General features: G+C 37.8%; 1 protein-coding gene across 1 annotated transcript in view; it reads right to left on the reverse strand.

Moving 5' to 3' along the window:
- Positions 1-4,239: 4,239 nt before the first annotated feature.
- EMC2 (ER membrane protein complex subunit 2) overlaps positions 4,240-17,864 on the reverse strand; it is a gene marked incomplete at its 5' end in the record, with an annotated part of 42,277 nt that continues 28,652 nt past the window's right edge. The window contains 4 exon segments of the mRNA XM_072410738.1: positions 4,240-5,096; positions 12,471-12,575; positions 13,118-13,228; positions 13,519-13,600. Of these exon segments, the coding sequence (XP_072266839.1) occupies positions 5,010-5,096; positions 12,471-12,575; positions 13,118-13,228; positions 13,519-13,600 (385 nt within the window).

The following is a 17,864-nucleotide window of genomic DNA, read 5'->3' on the forward strand; positions in this document are numbered from 1 at the left end:
CAAAGGTATCTCAAACATAAGATGCTTTGGACGGTCACAGCCCACCAGGCTGCACTAAACATCATTTGGATTTTTTATTTCAATAAACAAGACATTGTTTGGAAAGGGTAAAAGACAAATTGATTGTTGTTCACATTTTTTTTTTTTTGCAGATTGGGACAATATATTAGAATCATAGCTATGACTGCAGTTTCTGTCCAAAAAAAATTAAGAGCAGGTTTCAAAAAATTTAAACATGATAAAAAAAATTACTCACAGGTGCAAATTTTTCACCCTGAATTGAATTACAAAATATATGAATCATGTGTAAAGGTGTATTCACACGTTTTCTAATTAAATCCAATGTAAAAAATGTGCACATTTAGAAAAAAGTTGAATAAAAACATTTATAAATGGACCTAAGTATGCTTAAGTGTACAGAAAAAGGAACCGCAGATTAAAATGGAACTTGTCATTTTATATGCTTGTATTGTATCTGTATTTCTGATGTCTGTGAATATTACTTTTACTACTACTAATATAATTTTTACATATACCAACTTGTATTTCAAGACTGACAGCTGAATGACTGAGAGCTAAATGAATGTGGTAAATAATTATGTTATTCAGGGAAAGTAATTTGTAAAGAATACAAAGACTGTGCTCACTGCATTGTGTTGGTAGAAATGTTCATTTTGAAGCTTGCCCCCTAGGTGGTGCATACACACACACAGTGTTCTACAGATCTTCAACATTTAATCATTTGTCCCCACTTTTTGTTTAAGTTAAAGTGGAATGTAAACCCTAACAATAAACAATTAGGTCTACAAATATAGCAATAAGGCTTAGTCTACACGGACTGTTTCCCCAGCATTTAACCTGAGGTTTTTAAAGCCCTTGTTTGAAATCCCCATGCATTACAATGGGTTAATCTACACCAGGACGTTTCCTTGAGGCATGTTTATGGCATTTATCCCAAACGTTGCTTGCAATGTTTAAAAAATTAAAACACTGGGTTAACGCCCAAAAACGTGGGTAAACGCTTCTATTGATTTCAATGGGACATTTTCCTTTGTTTTTGATCACTTAATTTGAAAATGAGTTAAAAATGCTGTAAAAACTCGATAAAAACGCAGCATAGGCGTTTCCCAACATTTAAAAGGCATACTTTAAAAAGCTAATAAAAGTGTATAAAAACGCATATAAACGCAATAGGAACGTTTTTAAAAAAACGTCCAGGTAGACCCAGCCTAAATGTTTCTCTTATTACATTTGTTTGAAAAAGTACTTGTTAGTCCCCAAAAAAATTTAGTGCAGCGTTTGTCAACCTTTATACATGGGTGAACCCTTGAAATAACTTTCAGGACTTCAGGGAGCCCCTACTGTAATTACTATATACACACCTCACAGTATATTAGTGTGGTGATCAGTAGGAAAAATGCTTCCTACATTGACCCTGGCTATTGGGAAGAATGTAATCCTTACAGAGAGCCCAAAAGATCATTGGTGTCAGTTAAATTTACCTGAGAGGCACAAATTGCTCATTGCTCAAGGAACCCCTAGCTACCTCTGGAGCAACCCTGGATGACAAAATTTGATCTAGTGAGTTTTTAACTTCCAGTGATGTCTGCGGGTGCTGTGATTTGTCGCAAGATCAAAATTAAACATTTCACTCGCTCATTCCTACCAGTCACAGGCTGGGATGGGTCCAGACCAAGCTGTGTTGATTTGTGTATGTAAACCCAATGACTAATATATCATATAAGCTTAATACTTAAATGTAATTTCTAAAGTTTTTTTTATACCATCTGCATTAGGTACCTTTTTTGCCATAAAAAATTTTTAAGCACTTCTTTTTATGGTATCAACTTTCCGTCCCTGCCTCCTACTGGCTGTCGAGCTTTGTCCCCCAGTCACATCAGCTTCTGATGAAAATTACAGGTGGCTTTGTCAACACACATTGTGCAGGAGAAGTCCACCAGTGTCACCTTGAAACGTCATGCAGCTATCCTGTGAGAGCAGGTGGCTGAAACACACACAAATATATAATAAAATCTATACATATAAAATGTAATTATGTATTAAAATGTATTTTACAGCAACTGAATTCATGTAGGTTTCCATGGTCTGCAGAGATGTCCTGACCTGTACTGTCTGGCAGGAAGGATCACAATCTCTTGGCAAGTAAAAGAATTTGATTCCTGTTTTACCTTAGAGTTGTTTGTCTGCAGTTTAGATTTCAATACAGAGCTCCAAAAACCTTTCTACAATACAGCTCTATATCAGCATAAGCTCAAATGTTACAACAGAAAATTTTTTGGCTGCGTTCTACAATCAATCATCTAGAATATCAGCAACATCTGCTAAAGCGTTTTGTATCTTGAAACACGCTTCTCCTCTACCCAAGGTGTAAAGGTATGTTTAATAGGCTTCAAAGGGGAAATAAAGCACAAAATTTCTTATCCACTTAAACACAATTTACTGCCATCTTTGTATTTCCTATCCAATTATTCTGCATCAAGTGGGATAATAAAATGGTCTCTTGCAGGTTCAGTGAAATGGTGGAAAGGGTAGACACATTATGAAATGTGAGACATTGTGCTGAGCCCTCTTTATTTCACACAAATACCTTTTTAAGGTTGCTATTTAAAGAATGGCTCCTTGGAGAGTAAGGTTTGTATTTTATGAAGGCAGATGTACTGGCGTCGAACAATCCAGACTGCTAGATTGGGTTCTCCAGTCTAAGGCTACGCACACACGTCAGATGATTCTCATCTCATCACCCCAAGGCTGGTATCGCACCAGAATCTTACGTGAATCTTCCCAAATGCATATGTGTGTATGAAAATAGGAGCTGTTATAGGGATTTTAAGCTTTATTCAGTTTTTAAACACACTATTATAATTCTGAATTAGTATATATGTTATTGTATATATGTATATAAACAGTATTTATATAGTGCTAACATATTACACAGCGCTGTACATTAAATAGTGGTTGCAAATGACAGACAGTGACAATTAATAAAAATATATTTTTATATCTTTTGGGCCGAGTCCTCTCCTCCTCCTGTGTCATGGTTTGCATCTGCCCATTATTTGCAACCCCTATTTATTGTACTGCGCTGCGTAAAAAGTTGGTGCTTTATAAATTCAGTTTAAAATTACATTTAGGGAGAAAAAGTATAGCTGGACTATAACTATAAGAAATCTATATAACAACTAGCCTAAAAAAAACAAAAACAAAAAAACACCCATTTGATGATTAGTCTACAGAAGCACTTGGTAACCATTTACCCCTTTAAAAACTAACAAAAGGTCTTTGTTTTAATGCAACTGGCTCAGCTGAATGGCGTTGGCCCCAGAATTATGCAGGTACCATCTTATGGGAGGCTAATCAGCCTTTAGAATCCCTGGCACCTTCGTTGGTCTGTGGAACGCCAGTGGTCTGCAAGAAAGTTTTGGTGGTCGGCAGTAAAATTTGTACAATATCATAATAAAACAAAAATAATATTCTAATAAATTATTATATTCTGGATGACAATTTTGGCCTTTATATTGCACTAAATTCACGAACTGTACTACAGATAGAAAAACAAGGGAGGCGCAGGGTGACGTCAGTGTAGTCCTTAGTTGTATATGGCAACCGTTGCCCAACTGTACGCTTCAGTAGTGTTTCGACTAACAGTCACCCCGCTCCGAGAATATTGAGTCACATCTGATTGTTTTTTTTTTTATTCATTTATTTCTCAGATGCTCTTTTAGGTAAGTATGACCTAAATATATGTATTTTCTTTAACTGTTATATTTAATGGCCTCAAATAGTTTGACTTTGATAACTATCATTTCTTGTTTGGTCTTAGATTCAAATGAAATAAACGCATAATGAGTGTGAAAAAGCAAACAAATATTTTGCATTTCTTTAGAAATACCAAAGAAAATGCTACCTCGTAACAATAGTAATACCTCACTTAACCATGAGATGATCAATGAATCAAAACCTCCACAGTCCTCGTCAGGCACCATCATTATTTTACAAATGTATTTATCATTTTAAATAAATTAATATTATAAATTGAATTAAGTGCTCTGTGAGCCCTGAAAGGTTGGCGACCGCTGTTCTAGGGGAATTCTATGGGACCCAGGTTGAGATAGGAAAGACCAGTATCATTACCAAGCAATATATCATCCAACTGTTAAATGTTTGGCTGTTAGTCAGGTGATCCGCTCAGAACCCATTACTGTGAATTTTAAACATCGGTGGGGAAACAAAAGAATTTAATAAAAAAATGTGCATATTAACTAATTAAACAGTTGTTTGGAATCTGAATTAACCATACATGTAAATAAATTATGTTTTAGAGAAAATATCAATAATGTATTACGGGATATAACATACTGCCGCTCCAGTCTACAAATACAGATTTTGTCACATTTTACTACTGATTAGCAATCATTCCTTCACAGCCTGAGGAGTGCAGAGACAATAAAATATGCTCCAAGTCTTCTGGTGTCACAGTTTGTTAGTGGACGAATAGGCTTCACTACTACGGGGTCAAGCTCAGAGTTAGGGCTTCCACCTTAAAGAAGAACTTTTGGACACAAAAATAAAAGGCCCTAGGAAAATAAAATCCTACATGCAGACTGATGTTTTATGGATCTATACATATTTTGCTTTCAAGGCTTCTTCTGGCTTCATTTTAACCAAAATGCGGAGCTTAACTTGAATTTTTCAACTTGCGAATGTGAGACGTCATTCCATTGTGTGAGAAGAGTGATTGGATCTGGCCGCGTCATGTCCATCTAGGTCTGCATGCTTGAATGAGCCTTCAGCTAGTGATACCAGAATATATATTTGTGCAGCCATGTTTCCTGTAGTGGCTAGCAGCATACAATCACAAAATGCAATTAACTGGGGAATTTCTAACATCAATAAAGATTTTATGTTCGGCCTTCCACTTCATGCACAAACCGATGATGATGAGATCTGGGTCACATGTTCACAGTCAGCAGGAAGTGGCTTTAGAAAACTTAGGACTGAGTGATCTGTAATGTTTCCAACATGTTTTCTACAGCTTTCAGAGATGTTTGAGTATCTGGCATGGTCCGACCTGCAAGCTGGAATTAAAAAGAAAAACAAAATTATCTTTGGATCAAAAAAAAAACATATATACTCAAGTGTAAACTGAGATTTGTTTGAGTTGAAAATGCCATTAATAAAAGAATTATAGTCTATGTTCAGGTCTTACCACTAGATAGCAATGTATCCTTATGTAAAGTGTATAACAAACAGATGCCATCTGAGACACACTTTACATAAGTTCAGCATCACCTACTGGTGACCAATGATAATGCACAAAAAATAATTTAAGAGCAAGTGACCCATCATAACCAACTCAAAAAACTTTATCTGTAAAATGAGGGAAAAAAAGATAGACAGGCTATGTTAAAAATAACACAATGGATACATTTATTCAATTGTGTAGAACGTTAGCAGTGAATGCCACATTTTGTGCTAGTCAAGGTATTTTTCCTGTTTTTTTAAGATAAAAGCAAGTATCTTTTGTTTATATTTGGATTGATTTATTTTCAAGTGTATGTGACTCATGTTTTTGCATAGCTTAAGGCAGATTTGAAACCATCATTTCAGTTTTGCATTGAATAAAAATAATGAAATATGTAAATTCTAACAATAAACTTTTGGTATTTGCTTTCTTTGGGGGTTTTGCTATATCTGTTTGAAAGGTTCCGTGAAATGCAATAACTACCTGTAGTCAGCAGCAAGTGCACCTGTCCTGGAAATCTCAAGAAGCAATGTTACAAACCCTGCATGCTATACTTCAGTGGGCTACGTGACACCTCCATCTCTCTATATCATGGAGATAAGGGAGGGTTTGGAAGTGATCTTTTTAATATGAAGGTTGGTGGGATGTATTAGAATTTTCTTCTTTGGTTTTAATACCTTTTAAAGCAGAACTAAACCTGCAATACGCATCTGTCCCTATTCCCTCTTTTCTTCCTGTAGAGGATCTTCATCCGTCTTGATTGGCTAGGCGGTGATGGCATAACATCCGTAAAAATTAATTCTTCCCGGCATGTGAAAGGAAAGCTGGGATTGCTGGGTATTCTGGCAACCAAAGCTGGTGCTGTGCATGCTCAGATTAGCTTTATGACAGATAGCCAGAGCAGTCAAACAAGAAAGAGGAAATATTGCAAATAGGACATCACCTGTCCCTTACTGCAAAAAATGACCTGTCTGATCATAGATTCCTAAAGTGGACCTATCACACTTTTTATCTGAAGCACCATCTGTCTTTTCTGCCACGGCCGTAAAGATAGAATGGGAGCACAGTGTCTAATGGCATACCCATATCATGCATCCCAGGAGGAATAATATGGGTATGCCCGGGATCCTTTTGCTAATGCCAGAAAGGGGCTTTTGCGTCAATGGGAAAAAAAATGTCAATCTCAAACATGTGCACTGAGTTTGGTACTCATTTTTTCCCCATTTACAGTAGGCCAAGTCACCCAGATCTTGCACCTGCGCAGTGTGATATCGGGTGACGTAGCAAGAAGAAAGAAAGAAGCATAAAGATTATGGTGCCTGGCGCTTGCTGCATGCTGGGACAAGGGTGGATTTCAGGAAGGCATGAGACCCAAGCAAGAACATTTCCAGAGGGATCGGGGGCTCTTCGGAAGTAAAGGCGAATATGATTTATTTTTTTTTCGCTTTTTTTATATTTTTTTAAAGTTCCGCTTTGAAATCAAGAATTTTGTAAAAAGACCAAAAAGTTCAAACCCTTTTAAAATGTACCAGGTTTGGCATATTTCACACTTTAATTAAGTCTTAATTTTTTGTAAAAACACTAGCACTAAATGTGTTTACTGTGTGTTTTGAACCCAAAACAAAACTTGTGTATAACCTGCACTGGCAATAAAACAGTAACCTGCATAGCACAGCAGCGCAGGAGAAGATTAACAGTCGTGTATACCATTAAACTGAGGTTTAATTTCCACTCTCAAGTATTTACTCAGGAAGAAATTAAGGCCCGCCAATTATATCGTCCTATAATTACACTTCCCGGCAGCTCTGTTAGTTGACTGAAAGCCTTTGAATGGTGAGCTGTTGAGTACTTCATGCTGATTTTAAAATGAGTTTTCTAACAGCACTGACAACTGCCATCACTCATCAGGCTGATTATACTAAACATATTAAGTAGGTAAATTGCTGGCTTTTGTCAGCGAAAGGCACGTTTGCAATACACAGCCAATAAAGCAAGATTTTCTCTAGAGAACACTTCTGTAATTTGCTTTTGGTGGGGGAAATTGGTCCTCGGTCTAATGTGAGCATTTAAACACTTAATAAATTCTCAATATAATGGTTGATTTTCTAGAATTCTTTACGTTACATCTGTGATTTATGAGTTCCCCAAACTTAAATTAATATAGTAAGTCTGCTGTGATGTGTGGGGAAGGATTATGTGATCATGAAACAGTTCCACTGAGAAGTAAAGAGTGCAGTTAACCTGTTTCTGACCTCCAGCTAAGCGTCCTGATCAATCATGGCTGGAACGGATTATTATAGATATGACGAATGCTCTGTGTGATAAGGGAAGCACCCAGGATGTATTCAGCAGAACTTAATAATGAGAAATTATAAAGAGAGGCATAGAGGTGTATCTGCCTATTCAATAAGCATCCTTGCTTATTGCCATATAGGTTTTCATATCAATGCTCAAGACACCATCCTAGAGTTTTGCATGAAAGGAGAACTACAGAGAATGATCTGACTACGTGACTGGTGTAAGATTAGTAAGATAGATAGATAGATAGTTATATATAGTATATAGAAGTATATTGTTCATAACCCAAATACAACAGCACATTACTTTAAAAACCAATACCTTAAATAAGAATGTCGGAAGTCCATTCACATGACAGCCAGGCCCCTAGTATTTTAGGATCAGCAATGAAAGACCAAAACTAAATATATCTAAGGACTTACTTGGTGCTCACAAGTCGGAAATGTGAGCTAAACAATTGCAGAACTAAAACGTTCTGGGTTCTGATATTGACAGCATACAGGATTCTGTTGACTTTAAAGTTAAAATAAACAAATAAAACCCCCCATATTCAGTAAATTATGCAAAACATGCATGTTTTGCCTCTTTAAACTTGCTCAGGTGATCAGGTGAGCTTCTAAGTTCCTGTTGAAGCTGACAACACCTCTGACATAATGAAATCCGAAAGTGATATGAAATGTTTTAAAAAAGATGGAATATACAGATATAATACATACCATTTGTTATGCATATCATACTTAAATGTGATCTAAATTCACAGTTTTAGATTTATGTTGTGGTATTTATAGGACATAAAGTAATACAGAGCAAGAGGAACAACTCTAGGAACATTATGCCTATAGACAAGGTGGAGTACCACAGTTTGCCACAGTTTAGTGGGCACATTCAGTTGTTAGGTTGGACATGTTTGGAGTACATTATTATTATACATTTTATAGTGCCAACATATTATGAAGGGCTTTACAAATCCAATAGTCATGTAACTAGCTGTCCCTAAAAGGGGCTCACAATCTAATGACCCTACCATAGTCATATGTCATTATCACAGTCTAAGTTCAATTTCTTTCTTTTTTTTTTTGGAGGGGGAGGGGAGAGGGGCAATTAACCTAACTGCATGTTTTTTGGAATATTGGGGGAAACCGGAGTACCCAGAGGAAACCCATACAAACACAGGGAGAACCTGCAAACTCCATGCAGATAGTGTCCTGGTCAGGATTCAGACCTGGGACCTAGTGGTGCAAAAGCCAGAGTGCTAACCACTGAGCCACCGTGCTGCCCCCATTTACTTAACACAATCACATCTTTAATATTTGTGTGCATTAAATAAACCTGAGTTCATTTTCCACTGGAAATATAGTCAGATGCTTTCTCCATTTGTTATCATTATTGTGACCATTGTTCTTGTTATACAGACCTAGAAACCAGTCACCCATCAGTGATAACAGGCTCTCATGTATTTGTACAGAACACCCTAGGTGTAATGCACCTGTGAACATTCCTATAGTTGCTGTCTGTGATAAAAGACTTTATAAGGTGGCATGAGCTTCTCTTTCTTTAGACATTTCAAGCTAACGCACGGCTGGCAGGGAGTAAGAACAGAGTGTCTTTTCTTCTGCCGCTCCCCTTCCATTCCCAGGCAAACAGGAATGGTCCTAATCTGATGCTCGGGAGGTACAATTCCTTCCACAAACAGCTCTGATACAACACAGCAACGTTAATGCTTGGGAATCTCTTGATAAAATCGCTGAGCCTTTTGAAGGAATCAGGTCAGATTTCTGGGCTCAAGTAAACACTGAACAGATAAAGCTGTAATATTAAAGTGTGTAGCCACTAATTAAATAATACAGACTACTCCACTGACATGGCTGCTGAAATGGAACACTGACTGTTCCATGGAGGAAAGGGGGTACAAACATTTGGAGTAATACAGCATATTAATAAAGTTCATACATTAAAATATCTGTCAAAAAAATCAAAAATTTGTGACAATTTTTTCTCTCTTGCACATCTACACCCCTTGCTAAAATCATCAGTTTCCTGTTGTGCTTCATGTCTTCATTATCTGCTGAGCATTGTAGCTGTACCACTGGCCAATTACATCACTGACCTACATAAAACCCTGCTCCATACTTTCGGTCAGACTGGTTTGCAAATTTGTTCCATCTCACTAAGTTAGAACAGTCATGCAACACGCATTCTTATGATGAGAGAAATGGAAGAAAAGATATTTTCCCAGCACAGGTTTAGGTAAAAGAAGAATTGTAGTGTAGGATCTGTGCCTCAAAAACAGTAACACAGGGTAAAGGACAAGTCAGCAGTATCAGTATGCTCCCTGTCCTTGATTGTTTCTGTGTGAAGGTAGCCATCTTGGCAGAGGAAGGCTTTATTCCTCTAAATGCTACAAGAAAGGAGCAGAGCACAGATTCACAAAATGAATGCATTCTGAATCATCATCATTATGAAGGAGATACATACCCTGCAGGTCCTCAGGTACAGCTTTCTCTCCAGAATGGAGAACAGTAATAAAACACATTACTAACACATAGTTAGTCAGGTTGAAAAAAAGACATTAAGTCCATCAAGTCCAGCCACTAGAGAAATAAACATATCTAAGATATAAAACTCTATGGACATAAATGACCCAGAGGAAGGCAAAAAAAAACCTGGTACAATCTCTGATGCAATCGGATGTTCCCTGAATCAACAGTCTCTGGTATCTTTACTACTATCTATCTTACTATCTTTCTGTGCTTCTAGAAAAGCATCCAGCTTTGTCTTAAAGCAATCTATAGAACTTGCTGAAACTACTTCCTGAGAGAGTTTATTCCATCACATCTCTCTCTCCAAATCTTGACGAGCAAGCAGATACAGAAGAGCCTTATACCACAGATATACAGCTATGAGGCTTAAGACTCTAAAGTGCCTAGGCACAAAAAGCAAATTGCTATTTTTAAGGAGGAATTCAAGTTAAAAGGTAGATTTTTCAGGGTACTGCTTAGGCAAAATTAACATTTTTAGATGTCTTTGGGTATACAAGCCTTCGCTGGGAATTCATTTTCCCTTTTTAAATGCAGGTACAGTAGTGGGGTACTAAGTAGTGACAAATACTCCCATAGTTCTTTCAAAACTTCATCTGAAACTAAATAAAATCACTACTTCAGCTTAGAAGTTTAGCTTTGCTCATTCCTGTAACTTGTTTGGTCAAAAAGTCATTTACCACACTGACAAATAGTGAGGAAAGCAAGTAATAGATTAGAGTTCCATCTTTATGGCCTCACAAGTGACAGATTTACTAAAGATCCATTGGGCCTGATTTAATAAAGCTCTCCAAGGTTGGAGAGCATACACTTTCATCAGTGAAGCTGGGTGATTCAGCAAACCTGGAATGGATCTGGTCCAGGATTCAAAAAATTTGCTAGCAAATAGCAAGAACTCCATTCCATGTAGAACTCCATTCCAGGTTTGCTGGAACACCCATCTTCAATAAGTGTATCCACTCCAGCATTGGAGTGCTTTAGTAAATCAGGCTGAATGTTTGAGAGGTGCATATTTGCCTCTGGAAAAACACTAAAAATACAAGTCGGCACCACTGAATTAAATGCCTGCTCTGTGTTTTCTATGTTTTACTACAGCACACATCCACTTTACATGCAAAGGGCACCAGAGGTTTCCAAACAGAAATTGTAACATAATATAAATTTCCTTTTGTGATGTAATAAAGCTAGAATTTCACAAATAAAACACATATGCCATACCGTAAAAACTTCAAACGTTGTATAAAACATATCAGGTTGTATAAACATTACCTACAAAGTGATTGAAAAGACGGCATTCTGAAACATTGACACTAACTGCACCAAGTGCAGGGCTGCTTATGATCCTGTCTGCCTGGACTTAGTTAGCCGAGGTGTGCAAGTATGTCTGAAGAAATAGCATTAGCACACACAGGGAACGTCAAACATAATTCTGATCACTGGAAACAACAAGCTGATTGAGGTTGTTCTGTCTGACAAGCAATTATTTTGTCCACATTAATCACGTGGAACAGCCTTTCAGAAACCAAATAGTTCTACACAAGTTATTTCGACCTTGCTAATTCTGCAATTACAAAAATGGGTCTGGGCATATTAAATTCATCAGCTTGTCCAAAAAAAGTGGAAAATAATAAATGGAAAGGATCATACTGAAGTCCTAAGAATTAATATGCAATACATGTGTGCTTGGCTAATTTTGGTGCTCTAAATTTTACACGTTTCCCAAGTTTTAGACAGAGAATTGACTCACGAAGACTCTGAAGAATCTGGCGTGTGTACAGCACTCGTCCGACATTGTTCATGGATCTGTCCTGGCGGATCCAAGAATAACGAGCGATTGTAATGAAAACCAAGGGGAGAGAGCTCAGCGGGGTGCCACTCTGTCATTCTCCCCCCTTCCCTCTCCATAAGGTAGAACGGCCCCGTTTGTACACTCGTTCAGTCTTTTGTTGTTGGAAAGGATCATGAAAGAATCTTTCCAATGACAATAATTGAATGTGTGTACGTACGTAGCCTAAGTGGCCGTTCCTGTGAAGCTGGAAAGCTGCAGCTGTCGACCAGATGCTACCATTGCAAGTGTTTATCAAACTCCCTCATCTACCACTGTGTCGGGCTTGCAGCCATGTTTGTAAATCCGTGCATTGCACCAAAATGATATTGGTTTATGGGATGGCAATATGTTTTGAGTAGAAGTAAAAGTCAATCCAAGATCGTTAACCTGCTGGGTAAACAAAGTATTTGCCTTACAAGAAAGATACCAATTAACACCTTGTGAAATGTGTTCTCAGGCTGTAATGGGCGTTACAATATTAATAAGGAACAGGAAATGTTTCACTTTGATACAACCAAGGCGTCCAGCTATGTAAGATACTTACTTGATATGCTCTCTTTATTTGATTAGAAGCCCAAGTGGCAAACTTCACATTGTCCTTCTTCATTTTTGCACTGGCCTTGGGATTTGAAGCGATGTGAACTGATGACTTGAGGGAAAAAAAAAGCAGTTTAACATAGCAAGAAAATATCACCAAACTCTAATGAAGACAAATTACGGTCAATGCAAGTACTTTATCTTCTGATGTCACTGTGCACCAGTAAAACAATTCCATTGGTTTCCTGTGGCAATTTTGAGAGTTTCCAATGTTTAGGTCCACTGAGAATGTGTTAACAAGAATGTGCAATTGAGGAATGAAAGGAATTCTCAATGACAAATGAAAAGCGTTCTATCTCATGGAAATAAAAAAAGGGTAAGTGACACAGCAACTGCAGTTAGAGAAAAACAATATCATAACAGGAAAAGTTTGAGCTTGAGCAAATGATTTGCACTGAAACTTCGACAGATCTGTACCCATGTCCCATGCTTGTTAGTATCTGAAAGCTGTGCAAAATAAAAACCTCCACCAATAGCGTCCTGGGTTTTACAGAAACGTTTAATGACAGCACAGTACTGACATCACCAAATCTCATCTCAAGCAGTGCCTGAGAAAATTCACATGAAAAGTTTCCAAATCCCATCAACACTTACTATATAAAGGCCAAACAAGGCCCTCATGTTGTGGTTATTCAGCTTAAGTGCCTGGGAAAAGTATTTCCTAGCAAGTTCAAGATTTTCAAGTCCACCTTGGGTATATTTTACCTAAAAAAAACAAAAATCAAATAATTAAAAAATTACAAGAAAAGTTTACTATTAGACCAAAACAGTAACTTGTAGAAACTCCAATGAATAATTACAGAATATACACAAACCTGACTTTTTATAAATTCACAGTACTTCTGGGTCTAGAGGACTACGTGATTTACTCCATGTGACTAATGCTAGGCCTCTAACCAAGCACCTAACCAGACATAGAGAAAAAGTTTTTCTTTTTCTTTATAACATGAACACATTAAAGAAAAGCATTTTAGATCATCAAAATCCAAACTCACTTCTGCAAACTGCTGGTAGTAAAAGTGATTGTGGGGATTTGTAAGTATGAGTTCCTCCAGGCAGAAGGCAGCTTTCCCGTAACTACAGAGTGGGTAAAAAAAAAAGTAGTTATTCACAATATTCTTTACTACAAAACTACCATATTGGCTGTATATTGACATTAATGTATAATAAAAAGTACATTTGAAGGGGTAGTCTATCTAAAAATAATAACTAATAACTGGTTTCCCCATATCTTCCATTGGTATTACAGAACAAGAAAAGGAGTAAATCTCTTAAATAAAAACACAGTTGGAAATAAAAACATGATAAAATTTTTGACTTTATCCACTCTATCCAAAAAATAAATAAATGAAATGCCTGGCGTGAGGCTTGTACAACATATACCTAGTTTGCAGACCTGTAGACGAAAATGTTAAGATCTCTCCTAACAGATATAAAAAAAAAAGTAAAGTGAACTGACTGACAGTAACATGAGGCTGAATGTACAATTGTTTGAGATGGATGACATGTGTAAACTTGAGGTTAACAAATTAATTCAGAACTTAGGAGTCAAAGCACAACTTTAAAAGCCAGAGAACGTGCTTCAATTGACAAAACTAGAAAAGGTTCCCAAAGGTCACACAGCAGCTGTCTGTTACCTGGCTCCTAGGACTGCTCCAGCTCTGTGTAAAGGGAATTAACACGTTGCCTGTAATGATCTGGTTGCAATTGTCGTTTGTATAGTGTAGGTTAAAAAAAAAATGAAAGAACTTCTGTGATTATGTGCAACACACTTTGCATGTAGATGCCGACTAAAGCTAAAGCCCACACAGACTCCGATACTTCTACTGATGCAGGATAATAAAGTCACATTAGCAGAACATATCGCAAATTGAAGATTCCCGGCTCTGTAGGTCTTTCACAAATGGGGAAAATCTATACATGTCCAGTATGTTAGTGCTAGCAGTGAGAACACAACCAATGAGATTACATGCTCCTGATATTATGATTGGACTAATAAACCAACATTTGTAAAGTTATAAAACTCTAAACTTAAAGTTCCAACACACAAACGTACAGTGTGGGGGAAATAACTTAAAGAGACTGGTTGTAACGCTACTGTAATGTTATAATTTATTTTCCTGCCATGCACTATGAACATGTGAGAAAACATGGAAAGGGTTTTCATGTATTATTTGTTTTTCATTTTTAATTTTGAAATTACCAACCAATTTAACAATGTGGAAACTGAGCTAATCTCAGAGGAATTTTGAGTTAGTAGAGTTGTCATGGGATATATAAAATAAACTCCCGTAAAAGAAGTGCTTTCTAATGAGAGCTGAAGGGAAGGGTGATCACACTAAAATTGGAAATTGGATTAAAAAGAATAAAGTGGAACAAGTATGACTTGTTTAGAAGGATTGCCAGGAGAAAGCCTCTGAAGAACATTGCAGCAAAGTTGCATTTGAACAAACTACATGACTTCTGGAACTCTTCTGAAACTTCTAGGACAGATGAAAGCAGAGTGCAGATGTTTGACCAAAATGTACAGTGCCACGCTTGGCACCAAATAAAAGAATGATGGTGGAGGGGTGAAGATTTGGGCTTGTTTTGCAGCTACAGGCCCTGGGCATGCTACAGCCATTGATTTGACCATTAACTCATCTGTATACCAATGTATGCTAGAGTAATAGCTAAAGCCTGGCCAAAATTCTGGATCATGCAACAGGACAATGATCTCAAGCACACTAGCATATCTACTACAGAATGGTTAAAAAAGAAAACAATCAAGGTTTTGCAATGGCCCAGTCAAAGTTGAGATTTCAACATGATAGAAATACTGTGAAGGTACCTTAAGACAGCTGTGCATAAATGAATGCAATAATGTAACAAAAGGTAGGCCAAAATTTCCTCCACAACCATGTAAGAGACTAAAGCTTGGTACACACTTCCAACAATTATTGTTAGCAAAACAAACGATTACGACCGATCAACGATTATGCACAATTATATTTGAACGATCGTATTGTCCACCAATAATGTACACAAGCTAGGTACGATCGTTTGAAAGATGCAGGAAGTGACATGGAAAGGAGAAAGAAACATCCACGATCACTGAATGACCGTACCCACGATAGATAGAGACCGACCGTCGCTCAATTAGATCCAACAGGACGGTCGTTCATTTCCAGCAACAATCGTCGGCCAGTCATTGTGCACCTTTTTTGTTAACGATTTTCAGACGATCGGTCATTAGTCATTTGTTTCCAATAACATTTATTGGAAATGTGTACGCAGCTTAACACTCTCATACAGGTAACAAATACTGAGTGGTGGTGTACGTCATTTTTCACACAAAGCTTTCTGAGTTTTGGCTTCATTGTTAGTAAATAATGATACAATGGAATCTATTATGATACATAGCAAATCATGTTGAAAAAAGTCCATCAAATTCAACCACTAAGGAAATAAAACATATTCCAGATATAAACCCTATAGACATAGTTAGCCCAGAGGAAGGCAAAAAAAAACCCTGGTACAATTTGCTTCAACAGGGGGAAAAAATCCATCCTGATTCCATAAGAAATTCGGATGTTCCCTGGATCAACAGTCACTGTTATCTTTACATATGTTGTTTAAAACCTGAGGTTAAATTTTTAAAAAATTAGAACCTGAAAATGTCCAAATCATTTTTTAGAATGCCCTAATTACAGGGGTCGGCAAACCCTGGCCTTTAGGCCAGACACGGCCTAGCCGGTAGTTCGTTCCGGCCTAACGCCCCCTCGCCAATCTGGCCTAATGCCGGGTTTCAGGCGGATCGGCCAGCGGGCGTTAGGTACTACCTGGGCCCGAGCCGCCGGAGCTCCGGTGCTGCCCCCTTGCAGTTGCTTCCCTATTTACTGCGGCTGGCGTTGATACTTCCGCCGCCGCGGTAAATAGGGAAAGCTCCCTGAAGGTAAAGCCCTCTCCTCTGCAATGCATACAGAGGAGAGGGATTTCACTTCAGGGGCGTTCCCTGGTGGTGGGCGGAGCCATTGGAGCGGGCCCGGCCTAGTGTGCTCCCGCCCACCCCATAAATGGCCTAGTGGTCATAAAACTTTGCCAACCCCTGGGCTAATACGTAAAACCTTAGAATTGAAAGAGGGCATACTTTCTTTTTACATGACTGTATATCATGAGGTGTTGTAACACTACAAAACGTTGTCTTTATTTCTGTTTTGTTTTAAGTTGCACTTGAATTTAAAATGTAGCTGCCAGAGAAGTAGAGGTGTTGGTTTTGAACGGCACAAATTTGTTTTGTTATTGTTCTTGATTATTGGGCTGCTTTCTACATGTTGCTTAGTTCTGTTAGTTCTTAGTTTTTGTAGAAATGTTTCTATGTGTTCACACAGAACATTGTGCATGTGCAGTGCATGATATACACCTATTCTTGACAAATAGATATGATTGTCAAGTAAAGTAATACCATAATGCATGTCCAGAAAGTACGCCATTCCCCCCCCCCCCCCGATTTGCAGGAAAGAGAAAACCCAGATGAGAGTGAAGAAGATTGAAGCAATCGTAACAAAGCAGCGTGGGAAAGCATGGACCTGTCACCAATGAAGGACATTATTCTACCATAATGTGGCAAGAGCTCCAACAGCTGCACAACATATAGTATCGCTCCGCAGTGCCTAATAGTTTCTACCACCGATCCCTATTGATATTGCCATAGGACAAAGTAAAGAGGTGTCAATTGGCAAGATGGACCAGTGAGCACTGAGGAAAAGACAGAAGTTCGACATTCAAAGTGCGTGTTTCTAAAGAAACTTGAGTTAGGCATTTCTTTTCGGTGGAGCAGGGTCGCTTTCAGACATTTATGGATGTAATTTTTCATTTCAATCCTGTAATAGTAATATCACATTTGAGATACTTTAAATACCCAATAATGACCTGCAGACATATTTTACCCTTTCCCCGTATAATTCTAAAGCAGTCACAAGGTTAATTTATTTTATTGTTCAGCCACAACCAGACGGAAACTGAAGCCTTCACTATACACTCATCATAGGCAGGAAGGAAACAGACAATGCGATATAGAATTATAGAATTTAGGCAGGGCAGAGCCCCTTAAGACAGATAAAAGGACTAGCCTTTGCCTTCAGAGGGAGGATAGAGTTCACATAATCATACTGGAAAATGTGTATTAGATGTGATGGCTTATCCACTCACACCTATGTTTCCTCCCAAAACTACTGCAGTAAAACACCTAACAAAAACATTACATGGCCAATGTGCAGATTCAGATCACAGCAAGTATTCTGGACGGTTCCAAAATTCTTAGGTCAGCAACACTACTTTATCCAAAAAGAAAAAAAAAAAA

Source organism: Pyxicephalus adspersus, chromosome 5 (genome assembly GCF_032062135.1).
Source record: "Pyxicephalus adspersus chromosome 5, UCB_Pads_2.0, whole genome shotgun sequence".
Lineage (NCBI taxonomy): Eukaryota > Metazoa > Chordata > Amphibia > Anura > Pyxicephalidae > Pyxicephalus > Pyxicephalus adspersus.